The sequence below is a fragment of the Agelaius tricolor genome, unplaced genomic scaffold (assembly GCF_023055355.1).
Source record: "Agelaius tricolor isolate 1412-34295 unplaced genomic scaffold, bAgeTri1.0.p SCAF_18, whole genome shotgun sequence".
Taxonomy (NCBI): Eukaryota; Metazoa; Chordata; class Aves; order Passeriformes; family Icteridae; genus Agelaius; species Agelaius tricolor.
The window spans coordinates 3,326,735-3,349,122 of NW_027269278.1; the positions used below are offsets into that span (position 1 = coordinate 3,326,735).

Here is a 22,388-nt window from a genome sequence, read left to right on the forward strand (position 1 = left end):
TTGTGGGAGCAGGTGGAATGTGGCTGGCAGCACCTCTGGGTTTGGGAGCAGGTGGAATGTGGCTGGCAGCACCTCTGGGTTTGGGAGCAGGTGGAATGTGGCTGGCAGCACCTCTGGGTTTGGGAGCAGGTGGAATGTGGCTGGCAGCACCCCTGGGTTTGGGAGCAGGTGGAATGTGGCTGGCAGCACCTCTGGGTTTGGGAGCAGGTGGAATGTGGCTGGCAGCACCTCTGGGTTTGTGGGAGCAGGTGGAATGTGGCTGGCAGCACCTCTGGGTTTGGGAGCAGGTGGAATGTGGCTGGCAGCACCTCTGGGTTTGTGGGAGCAGGTGGAATGTGGCTGGCAGCACCCCTGGGTTTGTGGGAGCAGGTGGAATGTGGCTGGCAGCCTGTTTATAAACTGGGGTCCCTTGCTGCCAGCTGTGGTCAGTCTCTTGGCTACTGTGCCCTTCAGCTGTGCCATCTGGGTTTCTTCCTGTTCCTGGTGGGGAATTATCTTACCTCCTGAACTTCCCGATCGCTGAGTTCAGCAGAATGTGTGGATTTTCCCACAAATTATAACCTTGCTGTTCTTACACAAAGCCTCAGAACTGGCTGCTTCACAAATGTGTTTTTCTGCTTCGTTGCTGAATCTCTGGTTATGGTCATTGAGTTGAAGTTTCCAGCAATAGTTTCAAAACTGAGACTGTCTCAAAAGGTGGTTGCAGTGGAAAGGTGGTTGCCACATGGGTTGGTTTTTCTTTTTAATCATGAGTAGTAGGGCTCAGAATGCCAACACTTTCAAAAGTTTGTGTTAAGTAAACATTCAGGTCCATCTTTTAAGTGATCTCCTTCCAGCTGGCCGTGGCAGTTTTGTGAAGAGGGTTTTCCTTAGGCCTGGGATTCCCCATGAGAGAGGACAAGCACTTAGGCTGACACTGCTGGAAACTGAGATTTCAGGGGAAATACCTGGGTCCAACTCAGAGAGCACTTATCACAGGAGCAGGGGATTTTGCTGTCCTGAAAACAAGTTGTGACCAAAGCAGGAAAGAATGTGAAACTTTGTGACCTTGTGCTTCCACCACATTGTTGTAAAATAAATATCAAACCAAGAAAGGTTAAACATCTCTCCATTCATTATTAAAACTGCAAGGGTTTTAAAGCTTAGGTTTATATTTTACATTGTTAACTACCTTGTGACTTACTCACATTTCTCACTTGGCACAGCTGAATCAGGCTGGTCAGAGTAATCCCCCAGTACCCTATGGTGTGGCTGATCTCATTACTCACATAGCTGAATTCGAGGCAATTGTGCTTTGCTATGATGACATTACTGTGAAATGTGTATTTTTTGATACATTCCTGAATCTGAGAAATGCTCTTCCCTCTACCTTGGTGCTGTTTACAGAGGAGTTTGCAGAGAAGGGCTGGGTTCACTGCTGAGCTCTTCTGGAAATCCATCCAGCTGCATAGCAAGGAGATCTCCAGCTGCCTGTTCCTGAAAATATGTCTTTAATTTGCTTCAGAGGTGTGAGCTGGTTTTGCTGGCATTCACAGCTGCCAGTGAACTTTGAAAACTGTGAGGAGTTTTGTCTCTCTTCTCCCTCTGACACTCTCCACTGCACTACATGATTGCAGTCATTCCCTTGCTTCTCTCTCATGGGTTTCTCTACTGTTAAAGCAGTGCATTGTATTTTTCCAGGTTTTCCAGGCAGCATCACAAAACTGATGGGTTGCTGCTGGTTTGGGCTTCCTTGCAGCAAGGACAGCCAGACCTGTCCTTGTGAAGGGCTGGGAAAATAAAATTTGGCTGGGACACACATTATACTTGGTGAGAGGAGCTGTGTTCTGAAAGCACCAAGGGGTCTGGGTGTGGATGATGCAGTTAGTTATTCTGCAGAAGTTGTCTGAAGAAAACCAAAGGTAGCTTTACCCTGCTTGTTAAAGTTGTGTGTGGATGTGAATATAGCTAAGTGTGTTTATATAGATCATAGAATGGCTTTTGTTGAAAGGTTTGGATGGCTTTAAAGATCATCTCACTCCACCCCTCTAGTATGGGCAGGGACACCTTCCATTGGCCCAGGTCTCTCCAGGTATGAAGTAGCCACAGCTTCTCTGGGCTTCCTGTGCCAGGGCTTCACCATCCTGAATTAGTAAAGAATTTCTTTCTAGTTTCCCCACTAAATTCCCTCTCTTTCATTTTGAACCCATTGTTCCTTGTCCTGTCACTCCAGTTCCTGATGGAGAGTATCTCTCTGGCTTCCCTATATGCCCCTTCAGGTCCTGGAAGGTGCAGTGATGTTTCCTCATCTCCAAGCTGAACAGCCCCAGTGTTCTCAGTCTGCCAACTCCATATGCACCTGTGTGGCTTTCTGAACTTCACAACTTGTATCTAATCCTTTGGAATCCAAACACACTGCCCAGGCTTGCTGGCACAGTAGCTGTGCCTGCTGGCAGGCTGTGCCAGCGGGGCTCACCCAAACCTCCAGAGATTGGTGCCATCAGCTCCCTCACACTCTGGCATGGGACACGTCCTGCTTAGCAGGATTGGATTTTTCCAGTCCTGATACTATCAAATTCTTGTTGTGTTTCACGGTACAAGGGGTATGTGTTAAATCTATTTTGAAAGCATTCTAAAGGGATGAGCACAGACTCTTTTTAGCTCAGCAATGTTTGTGCAGTATTAGGAGAAAAACCAAGTAATGTTTTTCTTCCCTTGTTTTTAAGGGAACATGATATGTGAGGGGTGGAACAATGCTTTGTTTCAGGAAATGTTATCCGTTTCCATTGTAGCACTAGATGGATTCTGTTTTTAAATGTGGCATTTTAAAAAGAACAAACTCTATGATGTTATAAAGACATGGAAAATTGATTCTTCATTAGGGGTGGAGAAAGTGATTATCACTGTGTGCTTTCTCTGATAATATCTGATAGTCCCCTTCTCTCCTGCTATATTCAGCTTGTTTAGTTGTCAGGCGTTGTCAGACTAAATTGCTAAAAATAACAAATAAGGGGGAGGCTCTGCTGGGCAGCTCCGTCTGCTGTGTGCCACTGAATTTAGCTCCTTTGGGAAAAGGGCAAAAGCAACCTGCAGCTTTCTGGGGGAATTGGATTTTGGTTTTAAACTCTGACCACAACATAGCTGTGTGCTTGTTTCCCAGGCAATTCTTTCACATGCCTGTGGGAGACTGAAAGTTTACTGCTGCCGAGATAAAGGGTTGGTTGGTTTCTTCTCTGCCTGCCTGGAGTAGAAAATATAATCAAGAAAGCTGTACCTAAAGGCTTGATTTCTAATTCAGAAATCCTTCATGTGAGCCCTAAAACACCATGTCCAATTTCCCTATCCCACACAGAAAATGTCTTTGCTCTCCTTCCTGGTGGAGGAAGGAACACTGTGCTCTCAAACACTGCTGTGCTCCATGTTTAAAGCCTCAGGTGATGTTTGCAAAGCTGATGAAGTTACACAGTGACTGCACTGAAATGCCTTCAGGTGACCACTGACTGTGTTGCCTGAGCACAGTCCTGCTCGTGCTGCAGCTTCCATTTCTCTAATCTGCTTTTCCTGGGAGCTTTGAAATGGCTTTGCTGCAGCCCTGAGGCACAGTGGCGGTGCCCCCCCTGTGATGAGTCGGCTCTGACAGTTGCCACAGCAATGTTTTCTTCCCCTGTGGGAACAAAGATTTTGATGAGGTGTGGCTGGGGAGAAGCGCTGGAGCCTGGGGCAGGTATGGCTGGGATGGACCTGCTCGGTGTGGTCCCAGCCTCCAACGTGCTCCAACTCCCCTTCATTCTTTACTGAAACCCTCAGCATGGAGGCCAATTCTGTGGGTGGCTCTAACGATGTGAAAACAGGTCTCGAGATTTGTGGTGCTCTTTGCAGGCCACAAAATGCTCATCAGAAGGTAGCAATTGTTAGGCTGTTCCCAAGTTAGACCAATTTCTTCCAGCGTTTTATGGCGCAGAAGTTCTCATCACATGGTTTGCTTGGGGTAGGCCAGTGCCCAGGAATGTGTGGTTGGCTTTTTAACTAACCAGGGGGAAATAAGGAATGCTCCTGTTTGCTTTGGAGAGGGGAAGCCTCAAGAATAACTCTCTGTGCATTAGCCTGGAGCAGATTCTACTTTGGATGAGGGTGCTGTTCCCTCATTCCATTGCTGGCATGAGCGCACGTACCGGGAGCAGGATTTTAAACACGTTGTCACTGAAGTTGCCCCTTGTTTCCCTGAGTGTGCACAGGCAAGGTCAGTCCCTCTGCTCGCTCTGGAGGGAGGCAGGACACCTAAGGTGGGGATAGGTGGAGTTTGGAAGTGAGGTTACCATGTGGGATTAGTATTTGGGCTTGTGTGGACATTTTAGGAGGAAGCTATGGGATCTCTACACATGATGGATGTTAGGGTGAAGATGAGCTGCAGAGCCCCTCAGTGGGGACCAGGCCAGGCCAAACCCAGCATCTTGCATGGCTTTGGGTGTCAGAGGCAGCTCTGGGTGTCTGGGCAGGTCCTTCTGGACACAGACATTTGGACTTGGTGACATTCCTGGGAAATGTGTTTCATCTTGACTCTCTTGGCTGGTGTCATCCCATGTCTGAGGCTGTGCCCTCGCTGAGGGTTGCTCCTGTGTTTCAGGCTGCAAAGCTGCAGGCTTAGTTTGCTTTTGGAGGACATGGGTGGTCCAGCTGCCTGCCTGTCAGCTGTGGAGCATCCACAGGCACTCCCATGGGAGAGCAGAGCACAGCCTGCATGGGCAGGGCTGTTACCAGTGCTCTGCCCTCCATGAGAGCCTTGTTTTGAAGAAGGGAGTAGCCAAAGCTCCTTTTTTTCCCTATAGGTCTGGCTGTCTTACAGGGAGGAGAATCTGTGTTCTCATTCCTGATTTTTGAAAATGAAAGATACTCTGAGCAATGAGAAAAATAGCTTCAAAATGACAAAACATTGAGGAGGTTGAGAGTGTAATGGACACAGAGCTAATGCTACCAAAACAAAATCCTGCTTTGTGGAGAGCCCCTCTGACATTGGACTGGGGCCACACAATTTAAGGTAAATGCTGGAGGAATTGGGGCATAACTAATGCTTCTCTAATTCTTTCTGTTCCCCAAACTGACTCTGCTGATGGTTACATGAAGAACAGGCCTTCACAGCTGTGAGGAATCATTCACTTCACTTGCTTTTTAATGTTTAAAGCCTCAAGGTCTGTCTTGTTTCTCAAAAATGAGGGTGGCAAAAGGATTGTATTCTTACAGCTGAACTTCATGGGTGTTTCTCTGTTGTGTGACTGTCACCTTTCATTGCAGACAGATGGAAATCAGCTGTGTGCAGCCAGCACCTGGCAGATTTTAAAGGCAGCAAGTGTTCCTCAGTATCTGCAGGGAAGGAGGTGGATCTGTTTAAAAGCTGGCTCTTAGTCCTGTGTTAAATTTGTTAGATAAAGATCAAATAACAGTATGTTCTGCTTTGAAAATTGTGTAAGAAGCTTGTCATGTGTTAAATAGTGCACAAGTCACTGGTTGCAAAACATGATGTTGGAATCTTATAGGCACAGGGAAAGAAACTCTCACATTTCAAAGGGGAGAGGGGATTCCCAGCTCTCTGGAGAGGTCATCTGCCACCTTGGACCTGGGCTGGCTTATAAAAACTAATGTCTCACCACATTTTTGTGAAGAATGGTTGTGGGTAATGCTGATTTGAGTGCAATGACGTGTATTTATATCATCACATGTGTGTGGGAATGCAGTGGCAAGGCTGGATCTCTCATTTGGAGTAATCATTCGCTGCAACAAGTTTTCAAACTCCCAGATTTTTGCAAGCAGTTGTTTAATTAGTAATTCTTTGTTAGTCTTCCCTGTACTGCAGACTGCAAAGTAAGCACACAAACAAGCTGAGAGGGCAAAGGCTTTATGAAGGAAGAACTGGAATTTGATGACTTTGCTTTCACTCTTCCTACCTTTATTTTTGGGTGGATAATTGTAGATTTTAAAAGCAAGAGGATAATTAATGTGGGGGTTGTTTGCTTCCTTTTAAGTCTTTTAGGCTACTTATAGACAGGCTTTCAAAATAAAGGCATCTCAGAATATTGTTACGTTTTTTTTTGGGAGGGGGATTACTCTTGATTAAAAAAAACCCCAACAACCTAACAGAGAAAACTTTTCAAGCAACTCCTGCCAGTCCACTCACATTCCTTTGTAATTCAGAAGAAAGTGAAACACACTATGCATTAATAAAAACCCACTTCTGCTGCTGTGTCTAAATGGTTTTGTCCATCCAGGAACCTACATTTACTCATCTGAGCCTGAAAACATGGTTTGTTTCCTCTGATTAGCATTAAGCTGCCTTTATGGTTACACTGAAATCATTTTAACACCAAGTTGGTTGATAAGTCTTTCATTTTAGAGCAGGGTCTGATTCATTGTCAAAGCTCTCCTTTGTGCTTATGGCTGCAGAAGTATCCAAAGCAACGAGCTGAGCTGAATGTGGGTCCCTCTCCAAATTCCTCCTTGCATGAGTAATAATTAGTCACAAACCCAGCACTGCTGTCCTTCCCTTAGTCACCAGGCCCCTGCAGTGGCTCCTGGCTGCCTTTGTGCCAAGCAGCTCTGGGGAGGGGGATTATCTGTGCCTGATAAACCTTCAGCCTGCTTCCATCTCCTCCTCCATCTCGCCTGGGGAGAACAGGAAACGATTATTTGGAAAGCATGTTCCTGCCTGTTGGAGCCCTGACCCAGCCCTGAGTCAGCTGTACAAAGCCACACCTTGCTCCCAGGTATGCAGGGCAGCCCTCACTGTCATGCTTCCTGCTGTCCCCACTGCTGGGTCACCCCTGCTCTGTCCCTCATGCCATGGTGGTGGGCATGTGGCTGCTCTGAGCTCAGGGCTGTCTGAACTGAGGGGGTGATACTGCCTGGGTGGGAGTTGACACCAACTTCTTGTTGCTGATTTGTCTTTGAAATGTATGGAAATGATTTTGCTTTTAAAGTGGCCTTGCTTGGCCAGGACTGCGAGAGCTGAAAGGTGTGGTATGGTTTTGCACAAGTCCTACTGCCAGGAGGGATCCTGATGAGCCACACCAGCTCTGCAGGACCACAGAAACTGAGGCACTGGCATGGGGAACTTACCATGTTTTGCAAGAGGCAGTTTGGTGAGGGACGCTTCCGCCGAAACACGTGGGGGTTTTCAGGATCTGAGTGAGTTTCCCCTCCCCAAGTTCTCTGTTTGACCTGACTCTGCTGTCATAACCTGGTTAGGGTGCAGTATCCAGCCTGGAGCAGTGTACTCCTGGAAACTGCTCTGAATGGGGAATTGTGCCAAGAAGGGGTGTCCCTAAAGGAATCCTTTGGGTTGATAATACATTTCTGCTGCCACCTACTGAAAGGTTCTCATCGACTTGCTTTTGTAGTAGTTCACATCAGGCTAGGGTGCAGGAGTTCACTGGAATAATCCATCATTTCCCTCTCACCAAGAGCAGCTGTCTCCATCTCTGCTGAAAGTGCTGTCCTGTGGCTCAGACAGTGGGTCCATGTGAAGTGCTGCTGCCATGAGGCTGGGGTTGGGCAGAAAGGCTGGCAGGCAGCCTGGCTTTCTGCCCCTTCTTCTCTTGAAGGCAGGAAGAATGGAACTTAATGGGGTTTTTCCAGCTTAGCTTTTTCAGAGTATGTTCCTCGAGGTGCTTCAGTAATGATGGGGGAAGCCCAGCTGGTTGTGCTGCAGTAGGATCAGTGCACCATGATGTTTGCACCAGCAGTTCTTTAGGCAGGTGCTTGTAAGAATTCTCTTGAGTTGGCAAACGTAGCTGTATGCTTGATGTTTTCTCTTCTACACTCTAACCCAGATAGTTCTGTGGGTCCCCTTTACCTTGTGGAAGGAAGAGATGGTGAAAACCAGGGTGTGAATCATCACTTCTCCTCTTTGGTATATGGCATCATGCTTCTGTCAGCAGCTGTCGTCAGAAACCAGCTGGGCTCCCTTCCTATTCCAGGCCATTCATTCTTGAGCAAACTCTGGGCAACTTCCTGAGGCAATAACTGCTTGGAAAGTCTTGAAGTGTATCTAAATATTTGGTGGTTGCTGTAGAGTAGCAATTCCCAGTGTGTACATGTGCCACAGTGTTCAGCTGGGTGAGGACCAGTGCTGGGTGGACCCATCAGGGCGTAGGGCTGCCTGCAGACCTACCCCACCCCCTTGCTGGTGTCCACTACTTCAGCTTCTCCTGGAGCAGGAGCAGCTGGGTGCTGTTCAGCAGGTTCACCTCCTTCCTGTTCAGGGGTTCAGAGTGAAATCCTGTAAACAGAGCACGGTGTCTTTAGCACATCATCTTCCATGAGCTTAGTCTGACCAAAATGTTTGCCTTCCCCAGGGTGTGCATGCCAGGGCTTGGAGTGCTGCTCTCCACAGGGAGTTTGGGCACTGCCAAGCCCTGAACAGCAGTGGTGGCCCCAAGAGTGAGGGCAGCTCAGGCTGGTGCTGCCTGGTCCTCCAGTGCACAGGCAGCACAGTTTGCCATCCTCCCAGGGAAGATCTTCTCCAGTCAACCATGTGCTCCCAACTCTAACTCAGGATCTGCTGATCACTTTCCCACAGAGCCTTCAGGCAATGCCAAAAATGGTTTGGGTTAACTTTGGGGGATACAGAAGTTCTTGGCTAGCCACAGGGTTGCTGAGGTGTCACAGGATGAGTTGTCTCAGGGCTCCTGTTTGAGGCACTGCATCATGCCTGAAGACTGCAGTGTTCCTCAACGGAAGCCTTCCGAGTGTGAGAGTGGGATGCCAGAATCTGGTGGCTGGTAGCCAAGCATGCTGAGAGCCATGGGAAGGGAGATATTCTCTGGGAAGGGACCTGCCAGCTTGTTTTGTCCTCACAAGTTGGGTGTAAAACAAGCTCACAGTAAAACACTTTAAAAAACAAAAATGGGGAAAAAAAGAACAGGCTGAAATGAATAGGGATGTTCCAATACTAGATCCTAAAATTTCCATGGAAACATTTTTGTTTGGGCCTAAGCAAATCTATGTTTGCAGGTCAGAGGTTGAAGCTTTCTTTCATTTGCAGAGGTGACGTGAGAGGAGTGGAATTTGAAGAGCAAAAGTGGATGTTGAGTGATAAACCATGACTTGACACAGGAAACTCACCTGTGAGGGGGAGGGTATGGCAGCATGGATGGGCAGGGCTGCTGTGTCTGTTCTCTCTGGGAGCACAGGGCTGTTTGGGCTCTTGGGGTGGGTGACAATGCTGTCCCCTGTTCCACTGAGCCACCGGCTGGAGCCAAGGCCCTGCCACACGTGGGGCTGGCAGCGGCCAAGCTGCTCTCCCTGAAGGCAGAGGCGTCTGAATCACAGTGCTGGGGGGAAGGCAGTGCTTTGATCATCAAAAGCCCATCCAAGAAAAGCTGATTAATAGTTTTCTCTTGCTGTGGAATCTGTGGATGCTGGCTCTTTAATCTGCCAGGAATGCCAGGTCCGGGTGCGTCATCCTGAGGAGCTCGGGCCTCTCCAGCAGCAGCAGCAGCTGCGTGATGCAATGGGAGCGGAGGTGGAGGCTGGAGCAGGAGGTGACTCCTGCCGTGTCAAAAGGCCACGGGCCACTTCTGTTAACCACAGCTCCTTTTCTTCTTTGGGGTGTGAGCTGGAATTGTATTTGCATTCGCTCGAGTCTTTCCACAGCTGCTGCCAAAAGCAAACAGCGCGGAGCTGGTCAGGGAGCAGGCACTGCTGCCATGGGGAGTGAAGGGCAGGGGAGGGCTGAGGAACGGGGTGGTGCCAGGGCGAGTCCTCTGATGTTGTTTGGCTGCAGCCACCCGTGCCAGGGCACAGCTGGGCACGCCAGCACACCTTGGTCAGGAGCGTGCACAGCGAGGGCTGGCTCGTGGTGCTGCTGCACTGCCCCAGGCTGGGGCCAGCCAAGCTGGTGCTTCCAGGAGTCTGCACTTCCTACACCAGCAATCACAGAGGCAGCCAGGCCTGATGGAACCCCCAAAGCCATTGCCTGCAGCCCCCCACACGTGTCTGGGAATGTGTTGGCAGTGGCATTGCATCCCACCAGGCCCATGGCATATCAGTGCCCTGCCCTCCCTTCTCCTCCTGGGGCTGGTGGTGCCTTCCCTGCCAGGCCCTGCAGCTCTGCCTGTGGAGCTGTCAGCTGGACAGCCACCATTCCTCCTGGGCAGGGTTCATGGATGGATGGATGGATGTGCATTGCCTGTCAGATGGGGCTGCCTGAGTGGTCAGTCCCATTTTGGGTGCACCTCCAGCTGTGGGAGATGGTGTTTTTAGTCCATGTAGCTCCACTGAACCACACACACCCTTTGCCCTGCACACCTTTTTTAGGAAGGCTGCAGGAAGCCTTGGAGGTGGAAAAGGCTCCTAGAGCTGGCAGAGGAGAATATGGGCCAGGTTGGTGACACATCTATACTCAGGGGCAGGAGAGATGCAAACTCCAGTTTCTGAGCCCCCAGGATGTGCTGGGAGGCCCAGCTGGTGGAATTGGCTCTGCTGCCCAAGGAGGGATCTTCTTGCTCTCCATCCTGGTGCCAGATGGAGAGCATTGCCAGCTATTAGTATGGCAATTCTGTTTCCAGAAAGCAGATTTAGGTGAGAACACTTCCTTTGGGTCTAGTTTTGAGACAGATCATCAGGGCTGTGGTTTGTCTTGTTCCCAAGTGCTGCAGCCCTTCCTGCCTGGGGAAGGAACTGTTGGGAGTGGTATTAGCTTAAAGGAATTGGGAAAGCAGGCTGGGAGGCATTGGCTGCACTGGCTTTTGGGGCCATCCTCTGTGGGTTTGCACCCTGTCAGTGTTCTGCAGGTGGCCCACACCTCACTCAGCTGTAGCAGTGGCTGTGTGTTGGTCTTGTGTCCCAGTGCAGGTGGCAGAGCCCTTTCTGTGTGGGGCAGAAGGGGGATCAGAGGGCTGTCACCACAGAGGAGAGAGTGGATGAGAACTGGTGGGTGGCCTGTGGCAGGAAGAAATGAGGAGGCAAGAGCATGTCCTGGGCTGGATCAGGTCAGCTGGCTCAGTTTTGGAAGCGTGCTGTCCACCTGGAGTCCTGTAGCTGCAGATCCTGCTCCATTCCCACGCACCCTGTCCTGTGCAGCCTCCAGCTCCCCTTCCTTGCTCTGTGGGGGAGAAGATTCTCCAGTGCTGACGGGACCTGCAGCCCTGGGTCGTCCCTCCCTGTGTGAGGGAGCTGTGCCTGGGTCATGGGAACACACTGGCCTTTCTCTGGCAGCAGGGGAGCTGCCAGGGCCTGCCAGTGTTGGTCAGAGGCTGTTCCTCTGAAATAAGTTTCAGTAAAACCCCACAAGAGAGTTTTGTGGAATAATTTTCTAGCAAATGGCTGTGGGAGTTGTGAAGCAGGAGGAGGAACCATCCCCTTGCTGCAGTTGGAGCCCTTGGCTGACACACCAGCTGCTGCTTCCTGTCGTGCCCTCTGGGTTTCCTTGTCACTGCCTTGCCACACTTCTGGTGACACTTCAGGGGGAGAGCAGCACACCAGGGGCACTGCCCAGCCTCCTGTGGAGCCTGGCCCTGCTGTCAGCCGGAAGCTGGGGCTTTTCTGGGAGCTCAGTGTCATGTGGCAACTTCCCCCTGCTGCCTTCTCAAAGCCTCTCTCCTTTCTCTACTCTTCCTTGGAGCTCTGTGGCTCAGGCAGTGGCATCTGGGGCTGATTTGGGCACCCACCTTACCTGTCCAGGGGCCCACAGGAGCTGGGGGAGGGTGGGGGCAGTTCAGGGCACTGGTGTGGTGAGTAGGAGCTGTGGGTCAGCAGCTCACAGGTCATGCAGCCACCAAAGCCAGTGGTGCAGGCCAGTGAGATGCTGTGCCCCCTTGGACTGCTGCCATGTCCCCTTGGGCTGCTGCCATGTCCCCTTGGGCTGCTGCTATGTCCCCCTGGGCTCCTGACAGGTGAGCACTGGAGCTACAGCTGTAGGAGTGAAACCAGAGGCTTCAGAGAGCAGCAGCCACCTTTGGTTTCACGAGGGACCAAAACCAGCAGCGCAGTTTTGACGTTGCCCTGGGAATTCCCCCAGGCTGCACTTGCCATGGCACAGGTAGCAGAGGATGATCTCCTGGAGCAGCAAACCCATTTTCCCAGGGGAATGCATCAGCTGATGCACAGCAGCCACAGGCTGGCCCAAACCAGGGCTCAGAGGACATAGGGTTAACTCGGGCTGCGGTGCAAATGCAAGCTGTGAGCTGGAAGCTGGAGGTGGGGTTGGGGATGCAGGGTGGTGTTCAGGGAACAGATCCCACCAGCCTGGCAGGTCTGGCTGGGCTGGAACAGCCTCCAGCATGACTTCAGAGCTGTGCTCTGTGTCTCGGCTCTGGGTGAGTGGGCAGAGCGTGTGTCAGCTGCTCGCTCGGCGCTGCTCCCTGGGAGAGACGGAGTTTCCTGTCTAGACCCCGGTAATGGCAGTGGGGAGGGGTTTGCAGCAGCCTCCTGCCCCTGCTCTGGTGATGACTGAAGCAGAGCCCAGGCTGCAGTTCCCCTTCCTGGGGAACAAACACCTCGCTTCTGCCACGTGTCTCGGAAAGTGTGGCGCCCGTCTGTGATCCGGGCTGTGGGCTGGAGTGGGAGCCAGCCCCAGCTCCTGCCTGGCTACAGGACAGCTCAGGGTGTTTGCAGCCCCTGGCTGTGGGTGCAGGGCTCCCTTAATGCTCAAAGGATGCTCCTGGAGCCCAGAGATGGGACTCTGGAAACTGCTTCTGGGAGGGAGTGAAAGTATTGGGACCAGCCCAGATTCTTGTGCCTCGGTGACCAAGGAGAGTGATTGAGGTAAAGAAAAATTCCCTGAATCCTGCCCTACCTGGGACTGCAGATGCCGCCTAAGTGCAGAAATGCCTTAAACCCAGGCCCTTTGCCATGGGGAGGGCAGAGCATGTCAGGGGTGCAGTGTGGGTCCATGTGTGGGCTGTGTGGGTGCTCCTCTGCTGTGTCAGGGTCCCTTGTCCTCATGGAAGTGGGGCACACATGGGCACCAGCAAGGCTTCCTGATGGGATGTCTGAAGTTCTCTTGGGCTCTCCCAGTCCTGCTGGACAGTGTGTCTGTGGAGAGCTGCTCTCTGGAGCTGTCTCCTCCTGCCTGGTGGGAGCAGGAGACAGGAGGGCAGGACTATTTCATGCACTAATTTAATGGTGTTAAGAAAAAGCTTTAGTAAAAAATGTCCCCCTAGAAGTCAGCTCTGCTGCTGCCAACCTCCTCTGGTCAGCAGAGCGAGGTGAAGCTTTGAGCCACAAGGGTTTTTTGGGCCTGTGTCCTCTTGCTGCCCTCAGACTCAGTTCCCTATGCGGGAAATCCCTCGACATCTGTGCGGCAGCGTGGGGACAGCGCAGCGGTGACAGAGTCCTGCTCTGTGTCACTGAGTCACTGGCAGTGGGAACCTGTGGCTGCTCCTCTCCCTGTGGTTTCCTCAAAAGCAGTTCCTGTAAGCGAAAGAGACCCCACGTGCCTGGGAGCAGGGAGAGGGACAAGGAGCCCTGGGCCATGACCCTGGCCCTGGCTGTCAGGAGCAGCATTTAGGATTTCAATACAAACCCTTCAGCCTTTAGAAGCAGGGCTGGGAGAGATGTGCTCAAGGCAGGGCCATTCCAGCTGAGTGTGCAGCTGTGCCACAGCAGGGGGAGAGGGGGGCAGTGCTGGCAGCAGGACTGCTCTCAGGCCAGCACAGCAGTTCTTGCCCTTCACCTCTCCTTGGTTTGGGTGGGCTTTGGGGGCACTGCTGCTGTACTGGGCTCCTGGCACTGGAGACTGGCAGAGCCTCTGGAAGGATGCTCTGGGTGGAGGCCTGGACTCCTGGAATGTAATGCCAACCCTGCCAGTGCTCAGTGGGAGCTGGCATGGCCCAGGGCAGGGCTTTACATGGGCAGCACGGGAGCCTGTGCTCACAGCAACACTGGAGGAGACTGTTGTGTCTGTTGTTTGGAAACCCAGAGAAAATAGTCAAAAGAGCCAAGTGCTGATTTTTCCAGCCACAGAGGAGCACCCAGACCAGCAGGAAAAACGCTGCACACTGAATTCCTATCAGGGGATGCACGGCTTGGGGCTGCTTCCCTGCCAAGCCCAGCCTAATTACAGATGATTAAGGAAACACGTACTTGGTGATGATGCCAGGGAATTGCTGATAGAAAGGAGGGTATAGGGTTAGAAAATGGCCCAGCTGGGAAAAAGAACCTTTTGTGCCCAAGGAGAGGGTTTTGCTATGTCTCCATAAGGAAGCTTAGCATGTCAGTCCCTCTCTAGGCTCCAAGAGTTATAGGATCTGATTTGATTTCCTTCCTTGCTGAGGTTCATGGCTCTCACTTTTTGCAGCTCTGAGGTTTCAGGGGGGAACAAAATTCAGTCTGTGTAAACATTGCCCTGTGCCTGTGCCTCTGGGAGTGAGTAACTGCTGTCCCCACATGGGACACCTGCAGTGTGGTGGGTGCCCCATCCAGCACCCACAGCTCTGCCTGGGTGGCTTTGGGCCCTGGTACCCAGGTTTGTGCTGGCAGGGCTGGGGGCATCCTGACTTACCTCTGGTTTCTGCCTTGCAGCAGAAGAAGTCGTACCTGGAGCGGAGCGTGAAGGAAGCAGAGGACAATATCCGGGAGATGCTGATGGCCCGCAGGGCGCAGTAGTGGCACCCCTGGCTGATCCCCACCCACCTGAATAAAACACAGCACCTGTCTCTGGGCTGCTCTCCCTGCAGGGGTGTGATGGAGAAAGGGGCCGGTGGGAGGAGTTGGGCTGAGGGGCCTCATCCTGTGGATGTGGGCACTGGGAAGGTCCTGCTGGGGAGGGGTGGTGGGGGAAGAGGGAGGCAGGGCTGGCACAGGCATGGACATGGACACAGGCATGGACATGGACACAGGCATGGACATGGACACAGGCATGGGCACAGACACAGACAGGGACCAGGAGGTCATTCCCACTGCTCCAGGTCATTCTTGGTGTCCTGGGTCATTCCCTCTGTCGTGCTTCAGTCCCTCATTCCGGCTCCATTCCCTCTGTCCCGCTTCAGTCCCTCATTCCCACTCCATTCCCACTCCTTTCTCTGTGTCCATTCCCTTATTCGCACTCCATTCCTTCATTCCTGCTCCGTTCCCTCATTCCCCTCCATTCCTGCTCCATTCCCTGTGTCCGCTCCTTTCCCTCTGTCCCGCTTCATTCCCGCTCCATTCCCTTATCCCCGGTCCATTCCCTGTCCATTCCCTCATTCCCACTCCATCCCCTCTGTCCCGCTCCATTCCCTCATTCCCGCTCCATTCCCTCTGTCCCGCTCCGTTCCTGCTCCATTCCCTCATTCCCACTCCATTCCCTGTGTCCCGCTCCATTCCCTCATTCCCGCTCCATCCCCTCATTCCCGCTCCATTCCCGCTCCATTCCCTCATTCCCACTCTGTCCCGCTCCATTCCCTGTGTCCCGCTCCATTCCCTCATTCCCGCTCCATTCCCTTATTCCCGCTCCATTCCCTGTGTCCCGCTCCATTCCCGCTCCGTTCTCCCATTCCCGCTCCATTCCCTCATTCCCGCTCCATCCCCTCATTCCCGCTCCGTTCCCGCTCCATTCCCTCATTCCCGCTCCGTTCCCGCCCCGGTAGGGCCGCGGTTGCGCGGCCGGACAGCGCCACCGTGTGGCCGTTATGGGCAGCGCATGGGCCCGGCCCCGGCCGCTCTCCCAGCGCCTCCCGGAGGCTCCCGGGATCCCGGAGGTTCCAGGTCCCGCTGCCCGGGAGGTTCCCAGGTCCCGCTGCCCGGGATCCCGGAGGTTCCAGGTCCCGCTGCCGCCCCCCCCGTGCTGTCACCCCATAGGCGCACGGGTGCTCTCACACTCTGGGCTGGCCCTTGGCTGCTCCACCTTCCCCCACCGCGGAGGGTGACCCAGGGACTCCACTCCTGATTGCTGACAGCTGCCAGGCTGCCACGGAGGTGATGGGGAAGGTGACAGTGCTCATTCCCAGGGCAGGGACCTCTGGAAACCAGGCTACAGACCTGAGCTTATGGCTGCAGAAGGGCAGCCCCCAGAAGAAGGCTCCTGGGGACAGGGAATTGCAAGGGACTCTCATCAACCCCAAACAGATGAACTTGGCCCAGGCCAGAGCCCCGAACTGCACTGCTGAGCCCAGAGCTGTACAGAGCCCCAGGCTGCTCAGCCAAGAGACAGCGAGGGCAATGTCCTTTGAGGGCAGGGCAAGATCCCTGGGTGATCTCCAGGCAGAGCTGGTGCATGTCAGGACACCAGGGGGGCTCTGCTCCCAAGGCTGGGGGAGCAGCAGGGTGGGACACACTCCATGGAACCAGCAGCAGATTGTCCCCACTTTTCTGCAGACAAAAGCTTTGTATCCCTTTTCTGGCCAGGCGTGCCATGGGACAGCTTCAGCTCTAAATCCTCAGCACTAGATTAATCCATGGCTTTTCTCTTCTTACCCATTAATTTACCCCCTGCAAGCCTCTGCTCTGCAGTGTGGGATGATGGATCAGGGCTTGGGACCAGCCCTGCCCCAGGAGCTGCTGGGGCACACACACAGCAGCCCAGCCCGTGCTTCTCCCAGCTCTGCTGTGCCAGGAGCTGCTGGAGAGGGCCCTGGTTCCAGGAGGGGAAACAAAGATAAAAACCCAACTGTGCTGCCCTGTGTGGGATGAGGGGCTTGGAGCTGCCAGACCAGGGACTCCCACCCACAGAGTGCCCACAAGAGGCCAAAGACAGCACCAGAGGGGATGCCCACCCTGCAGACAGACACTGAGACAGCCAGGACCTAGTGAAGAAAAATCAACTGTTGGCTTTAATTATTGCGTACGTCTTCGTCTCTAGGGCTAGGAAAATCTCAACTGGTAAATATACATTTCATCAGAATGCCTTTGGCTGAAATACACCATTAGCACATTCTTCAAAGTTACAACAAAAGTCTTAGAAATGTTAAAAAGGGATTTTTTTTTTCCTTTACTAAAATAAAGGAGTGCACCCCCCACCCCGACAAGGCGCTAGGACGGACAGACGGGAACTCTTGGCTGTGCAAAGCAGAGCGTTGATTACAGTAACAGAAAGAAGTCGGGACAGGAGTGGGGAGCCTGCATAGCACTCGGTGAGCGGCGGGGCGGCAGCGGCTCAGGTCAGCATGTCCCAGAGGCAGCAGCAGCAGAGCGCGGTCCAGCACGCCGTCAGGCAGGCGCTCTCGCCCGTGTCGTCCCTCCGCCGCTCCTCCACCACGTACACTGCGGGCACAGAGACCGTGAGGCACAGATCGGCACCACAACACACAGAGAGGGACAGCAACCGGCTGCGGCCCGGCCCCCGGGTCAGCTCTGCAGGAGGTGCCAGCTGCCCCAGCTGCAGGCACGTCTGTCTGCAGCCTGTCCGTCTGTCCGTTCAGACTGGCGCTGCTCAGCCCCCTCGAAGGAGGAGCTGGTGCCCAGCGCTGCTCCAGCCCTACCACACACAGAACTGCCTCCTTCCCCGGGATGACAGGCAGGGACCAGTCCGAGTTCCAGCTCCGTGTCCCTCCTGCACATGTCCCTCCTGTCGGCTCCACACCCGAGGAGGCACAGGCTGGGAGGTGGCAGTGCAGTGACACGCCCTGGCCAAGGGGCGGCTGCCCAAACGCTCCAGGTGTCACCTCATGAACAGAAACCATCTCTGCCCAGAGGCTCCTGGGATTCACTGCCCACTGCCAGCTGGGATTCATTCACTGCCCCCTGCCAGCTGGGATTCATTCACTGCCCACTGCCAGCTGGGATTCACTGCCCACTGCCAGCTGGGATTCACTGCACACTGCCAGCTGGGATTCACTGCACACTGCCAGCTGCTCCAGCACACAGGAGGGAGCCCCAGGTTTGGGTGGGGCTCTTCAGGCAGGGTCTCCTACTTCAGGCCAGAGTGCTGCTTGCTCTTTGTGCCAGCTCCTGAGGCCCATCAGGACAGGGGAGCAACTTATCTTGGGTTCCTCTTTGCTGAGCCCAGGCTGTCACATCCAGAACTGCATCAGTCTGAGGGCAGGCAGGTGATTGTCCTTCCTGGCAGCTTTCTTGGCTCTCATTGCTGTGCTCTGTGTGGGAAACGTGCCCTCACACAGGAGTCCAAGCCAGGCAGGCAGCTGGTGCTGGACATGGTGCTGGAGGCAGAAATCTGGGCAGGACACAGCTCATGGCACCAGCCTGGCTCTCCCATGGGCTTGCTGTGTGCCCAGGAAATCCCTCCCCAGTCACTCCTTCAGCTCTGCAGAGCCATGGGCAGAGGATGAGGTGCTCCAGCTTACACAATGCCACAACCCTGGCACCACCAAGTGAGGCAGAGAGGGAGAATCCAGTACCCCCCAAATGTCTGTGCTTGGGGACAGCCTGAGCCCGAGCCTCATCAGATTCCCTCTCATCAAGAGGAATAAAGAGAAGAGGAATCCTCTGCCCAGGCACAGCCCAGCCCCAGGGGAGCCCCTGCATGGCACTGCTGCCCACCTCCCTCTGGCCATTGTCACAGCGCCTGCAGCCCTTGCTCCAGGAATGTCAAGATGGAGGAGCCCTTCTCCCTTGAGCGCCGGGAGGAGGTGGCAGTGCTGTGACAGGCAGGGCTGTGACAGGCAGTGCTGTGACAGGCTGTGCCGGAGCAGGGGAGGTGCCACACACTCCTCCCTCAGGAGCTGCGGTCCCTGCCCACCCCTGCAGAGCCCTGGCTGGCACCTCCCAGCAGGAGCAGAGCAGGACCCGATGGGAGCCTGGCTCCGGGTGCTGCTGCCAGGGGGAGGCTGCACGACCTCCTGCCCCCCGTGCAGGGCAGGGCAGTGCCCAGGGCCAGCCCCTGCCACACCCACAGGAGTGCAGAACAAGGTCCATGGCTTGTGAGCCTGGCACCCTCTTCCATCCCCCTGAGGGGTGGAGCACAGACCCATCCCATCCCATCCCAAGGGGAATCTCTCACATGGCAGGCAGGACTTTGGTCAGGCCCCTCCCTCCTCCCTGCACTCAAAGCCAAGCCTGGAAGACTTGAAAAGAGAACAAGGAGGCTTGGAGCCCTGACCTTACACAGCAGCTCTGCCCACTGCCTGCTCTCCATGGACAGGTGACCCAGGGCCTTGGTCTGGGCTTTATTCACCTTGTGGATCCAGGAGCTCTGAACAAGCAGCTCTTTGGTGTGTTTGGTCTAAGAAGGACCTGTTACAATCAGTGGAGGCAAAACACACACCAAATGCTCCAAGAGTCCTGTGTAAGATGGTGACATCCCTGTGCTGGAGCCCTGAGAGCCCTGGCTACCAACCAGCTGTCAGGCTGAGGCTGTCCCACCTCTGAGCCATGGGGAGCTGGATTGCTGTGCCAGAGCATTGCCATACCCAAAACTGAGGGCCCCAGTGCCCTGAGACATCCAGATCCACATGGCAGAGGGAGGCTGCCCTTTGCCAGTTAAAATCAGCTGTCCAGGACTGCAGGGAGTGCTTGCCTGAAGTATTTATGATTAATCCATGAGAAGTTTTAAGCTACAGCCAAGTGACAGCGACAGCCAACACGACCAAGGCATGTCCAAAGTGCTGTTATGAAACACTTGCTAAAATATTGAAAGGAATGGCTTTCCCCAGCCTGGGCCTGTGCAGAGGGAGCCAGGCCTCAGCTGGCTCATGCTGGATGCTGCCCCTCTGCACAAGGGGGTCACAGTGTCCCTGTCCCTGCCAGCCCCCTGGCACTGCTGCCATGGCTTGTGCTGGAAGGGGCTGCCCAGAGCTGGACAAAGTTCAGGCACAGCTGGGGCAGGATCAGGACAGGCCAAGGGACAGCAGCCGTGTCAAGATCTTTCCAGGACTCACCATGGGTTTGGAGTGAGCCTTTCTGTTAGAAACAGTGAAACAGCACTCCTGTTTGCTCCCTCTTCTTCTGCCAAAAGGTGGAAGCCATTTACACCAGCAGCACATTGTGGGAAAAGCACCTTTCTGTAAAAACCCTCTGAAAAAAAGCTGTGGTTTTCCCCCGTGGCAGGCAGCTGTGGTACTTCAACAAACCCACTCACCTTCCAGGTTCAATGAATGCCCCAAAGACACCACCTGAAATACACATTTGAGAGGTTGCTGCCTTCCCCTGCAGAGCTCCTCTCCAAGCAGAGCAAGTCTCAAGGTGAGCTCTGGCACTGCTGCAGTCTGAGTATGCACACCATCAACACTGGAAACTTTCACACCTGGAGAGCATCTGGGCAAATCTCTGGGGACAGACAGCCACCCCAGCTGTGAAGCTTTCTTTGAAGCCACATCAGTGCTTCAGGAGCTGCAGCTTTGTTGCTGTCACCACACGAATTGCCAGAGAGATTTTAACCACAGACACAGAGCATTAAACAGCTTTTGTGATCTGGGTGTGGGGCTTGCAGAGGACAGGAGAGGAGCAGGGCAGCTGAGGGGTGGTCACTGTTCAGCTACAGCCACCAAAGCAGGCAAGCTGAAAAGCAGCTCAAAGCCAGGCTGGATGAAGTCTCACCAGCCTGGAGACCCCTCACACCCATCTGGTCCTTCTGGACACGGGGCCATTGGCCTCAGGGCACTATCACAGTGACACGAGGACCTGAGCACATCAAGCACATGTGGCAGCAGCTTCACCACTCCTCCCAGTCCATGCAGTACAAACACAGTGTCAACCCCCCAAACACCATATCCAAACCCAATCCAAAATCTCCCAATGAAGGGAATTGTGGCTTTTGTGAGATTCCTCAGTGTCTGAGTGCTTCCAAGCTGGAGCCACCCAGTTTTCTATGGTGAGCCTTACTGGGGACCTCATCAGCTGCTTTGTGCCTCTCTTCTGGCCAAGGTTGGGCCCTCCAACCACCTCCTACAGCACAAAGGATCCTTGTCACTATGGACAGAAGCCTGGTGGTCCCAAAAAGATGAGAAACAAGGGTGATTTCTGTTAGAGGCACTAGACAGCACTCAGTTCTAGGCTCCACTTTTGATGGTTTCATTGTTTTTCCTAAAACAGGATGGGAGAAGGTGTGAACTGAGAGACCCTCCCAGCTCCTAATCAGCCTTAAAGAGCTAGAGCACCATGAATCATGCTTACCCTGAAAATGGTATCAGCCCCTGTAATCACACAGCAGTGGCCTGCACAAACCAGTGCAAATAACTCCCACTTTGTTTTTAAAACAAATACTACAATACCTTCTTATTTCATGTACAGTCTGCTTTATCTTGAGCATATACATTTTGTTTCTTCTCACACCTAATTGATATGTTAATCATTAGCTCCACGAAGGAATGAGCTGTACTTTTCACCCAGTTTGGCATAAACTAAAACTGTGACCTTAAGACTGCAATGCCCCTCACTGCAGTGCTTTACTGGGTCCACAAGGATTGCAGTACAAGGGCTTTGATGCCAGAATCAGCCCATCCTCTCCCAGCCTCAGACACCACTGCCAAGGTACCCCCTCACCTGCCTGGGGGTGGTGATGGTGCCTGAGAGCCCCTGAGCTCTCCCAGGAGTCCTGCACAGCCCAGGGTGTCTCAGGTATGACAGGAATGACACAGAGAGGCAGCCAGGGGCAGGCTCAGTGCCTGGGCAGCAGCAGGGGGAGAGCACAGCCCAGCACCCACCACCCTCTCAAGGTGGGAGGGCTCAAATCCCTGAAGTTTCCTCTCCTGTGGCCAGCACAGACCCCTCCCCTGCACTCCTGGCTGTGAGGCAAGGCCTGGGGCACAGAGAGGGAGCAGCAGTGGGTAATTTATCAATCACTGCTTCTGCAGCCCCAGAATCCTCCCTGGGCTATCAGAATGGCTGTTTGCCATGGGAACAGCTGCTCAGAGCAGGAGTATTACTTAATGCCAGAGTCTCATCTGGGAGGGAGAGAACAGCAGAGAAGGGACCCATAAGCCTCTTCCCACTTGTCAGTTAAGTGGGTTTTATCACAAGCCACTTCTGCACCAAGAGCTTTGTTTTCTCTTCAGCAAGAAAGAAACCTTGCTCACCACCTCTTAGAATGTTCCTGTGCTGTCTGCAGCAGATTGTCAGGTCAGGTCAGCCTGTGCATCTGCTTTTACCTTCAAACCATTCTTACCCAGGTCCTTGGGAAGCTTTTCTGTTCAGGATGGAGGCCAAAGAAGGGAAAGTCAGCACAAGTGTGTCCAAGGGATGCAGAAGTGACAGCAACAGGAAATCAAATGTCCCTGAGCCCCTCCTGGAGGTGCAGGCTGGTCTGCAGCCCCAGAGCTGCAGGAGGAAGGACCACCCAGCCATGGCCTCCCACTTCTCCTGAAATAAACCCCTCACAGGCAGCAAGTGCAGAAGAAGAGATTTCAGGACTGGGGAACAAGGACTAAACTTTGATTTGAGCTGCCACCAAGGCTGCTCTCTGCACGAGGCCGCCAGGGCACAGCCTGGGCACAGATGAGATCTAACTCTCTTGGCAAGGAAGACATTTAATTGTTCTTTCTCCTCTCTGAGGGTATTTGCTCATGCCTAACAGTTTCAGGCCTGTTATTTCCCAGCCCCCCAAC

At 53.5% G+C, this 22,388-nt stretch overlaps 2 protein-coding genes across 6 annotated transcripts in view; one reads left to right on the forward strand and one right to left on the reverse strand.

Annotated features, from left to right (window-relative positions):
* The window catches only part of PFDN1 (prefoldin subunit 1), a 31,602-nt gene extending 16,970 nt beyond the window's left edge, over positions 1 to 14,632 (forward strand). The window contains exon 4 of the mRNA XM_071443063.1: positions 14,494 to 14,632. Within this exon, the coding sequence (XP_071299164.1) occupies positions 14,494 to 14,577 (84 nt within the window). The 3' untranslated portion in view covers positions 14,578 to 14,632. The remainder of the gene's footprint in view (positions 1 to 14,493) is intronic.
* Positions 14,633 to 16,695: 2,063 nt separating this feature from the next.
* Positions 16,696 to 22,388, reverse strand: part of CYSTM1 (cysteine rich transmembrane module containing 1) — a 67,621-nt gene continuing 61,928 nt past the window's right edge. For all 5 annotated transcript variants that reach the window (XM_071443056.1, XM_071443060.1, XM_071443057.1 and 2 more), the window contains exon 3: positions 16,696 to 17,151. In XM_071443056.1, the coding sequence (XP_071299157.1) occupies positions 17,045 to 17,151 (107 nt within the window). In that variant the 3' untranslated portion in view covers positions 16,696 to 17,044. The remainder of the gene's footprint in view (positions 17,152 to 22,388) is intronic.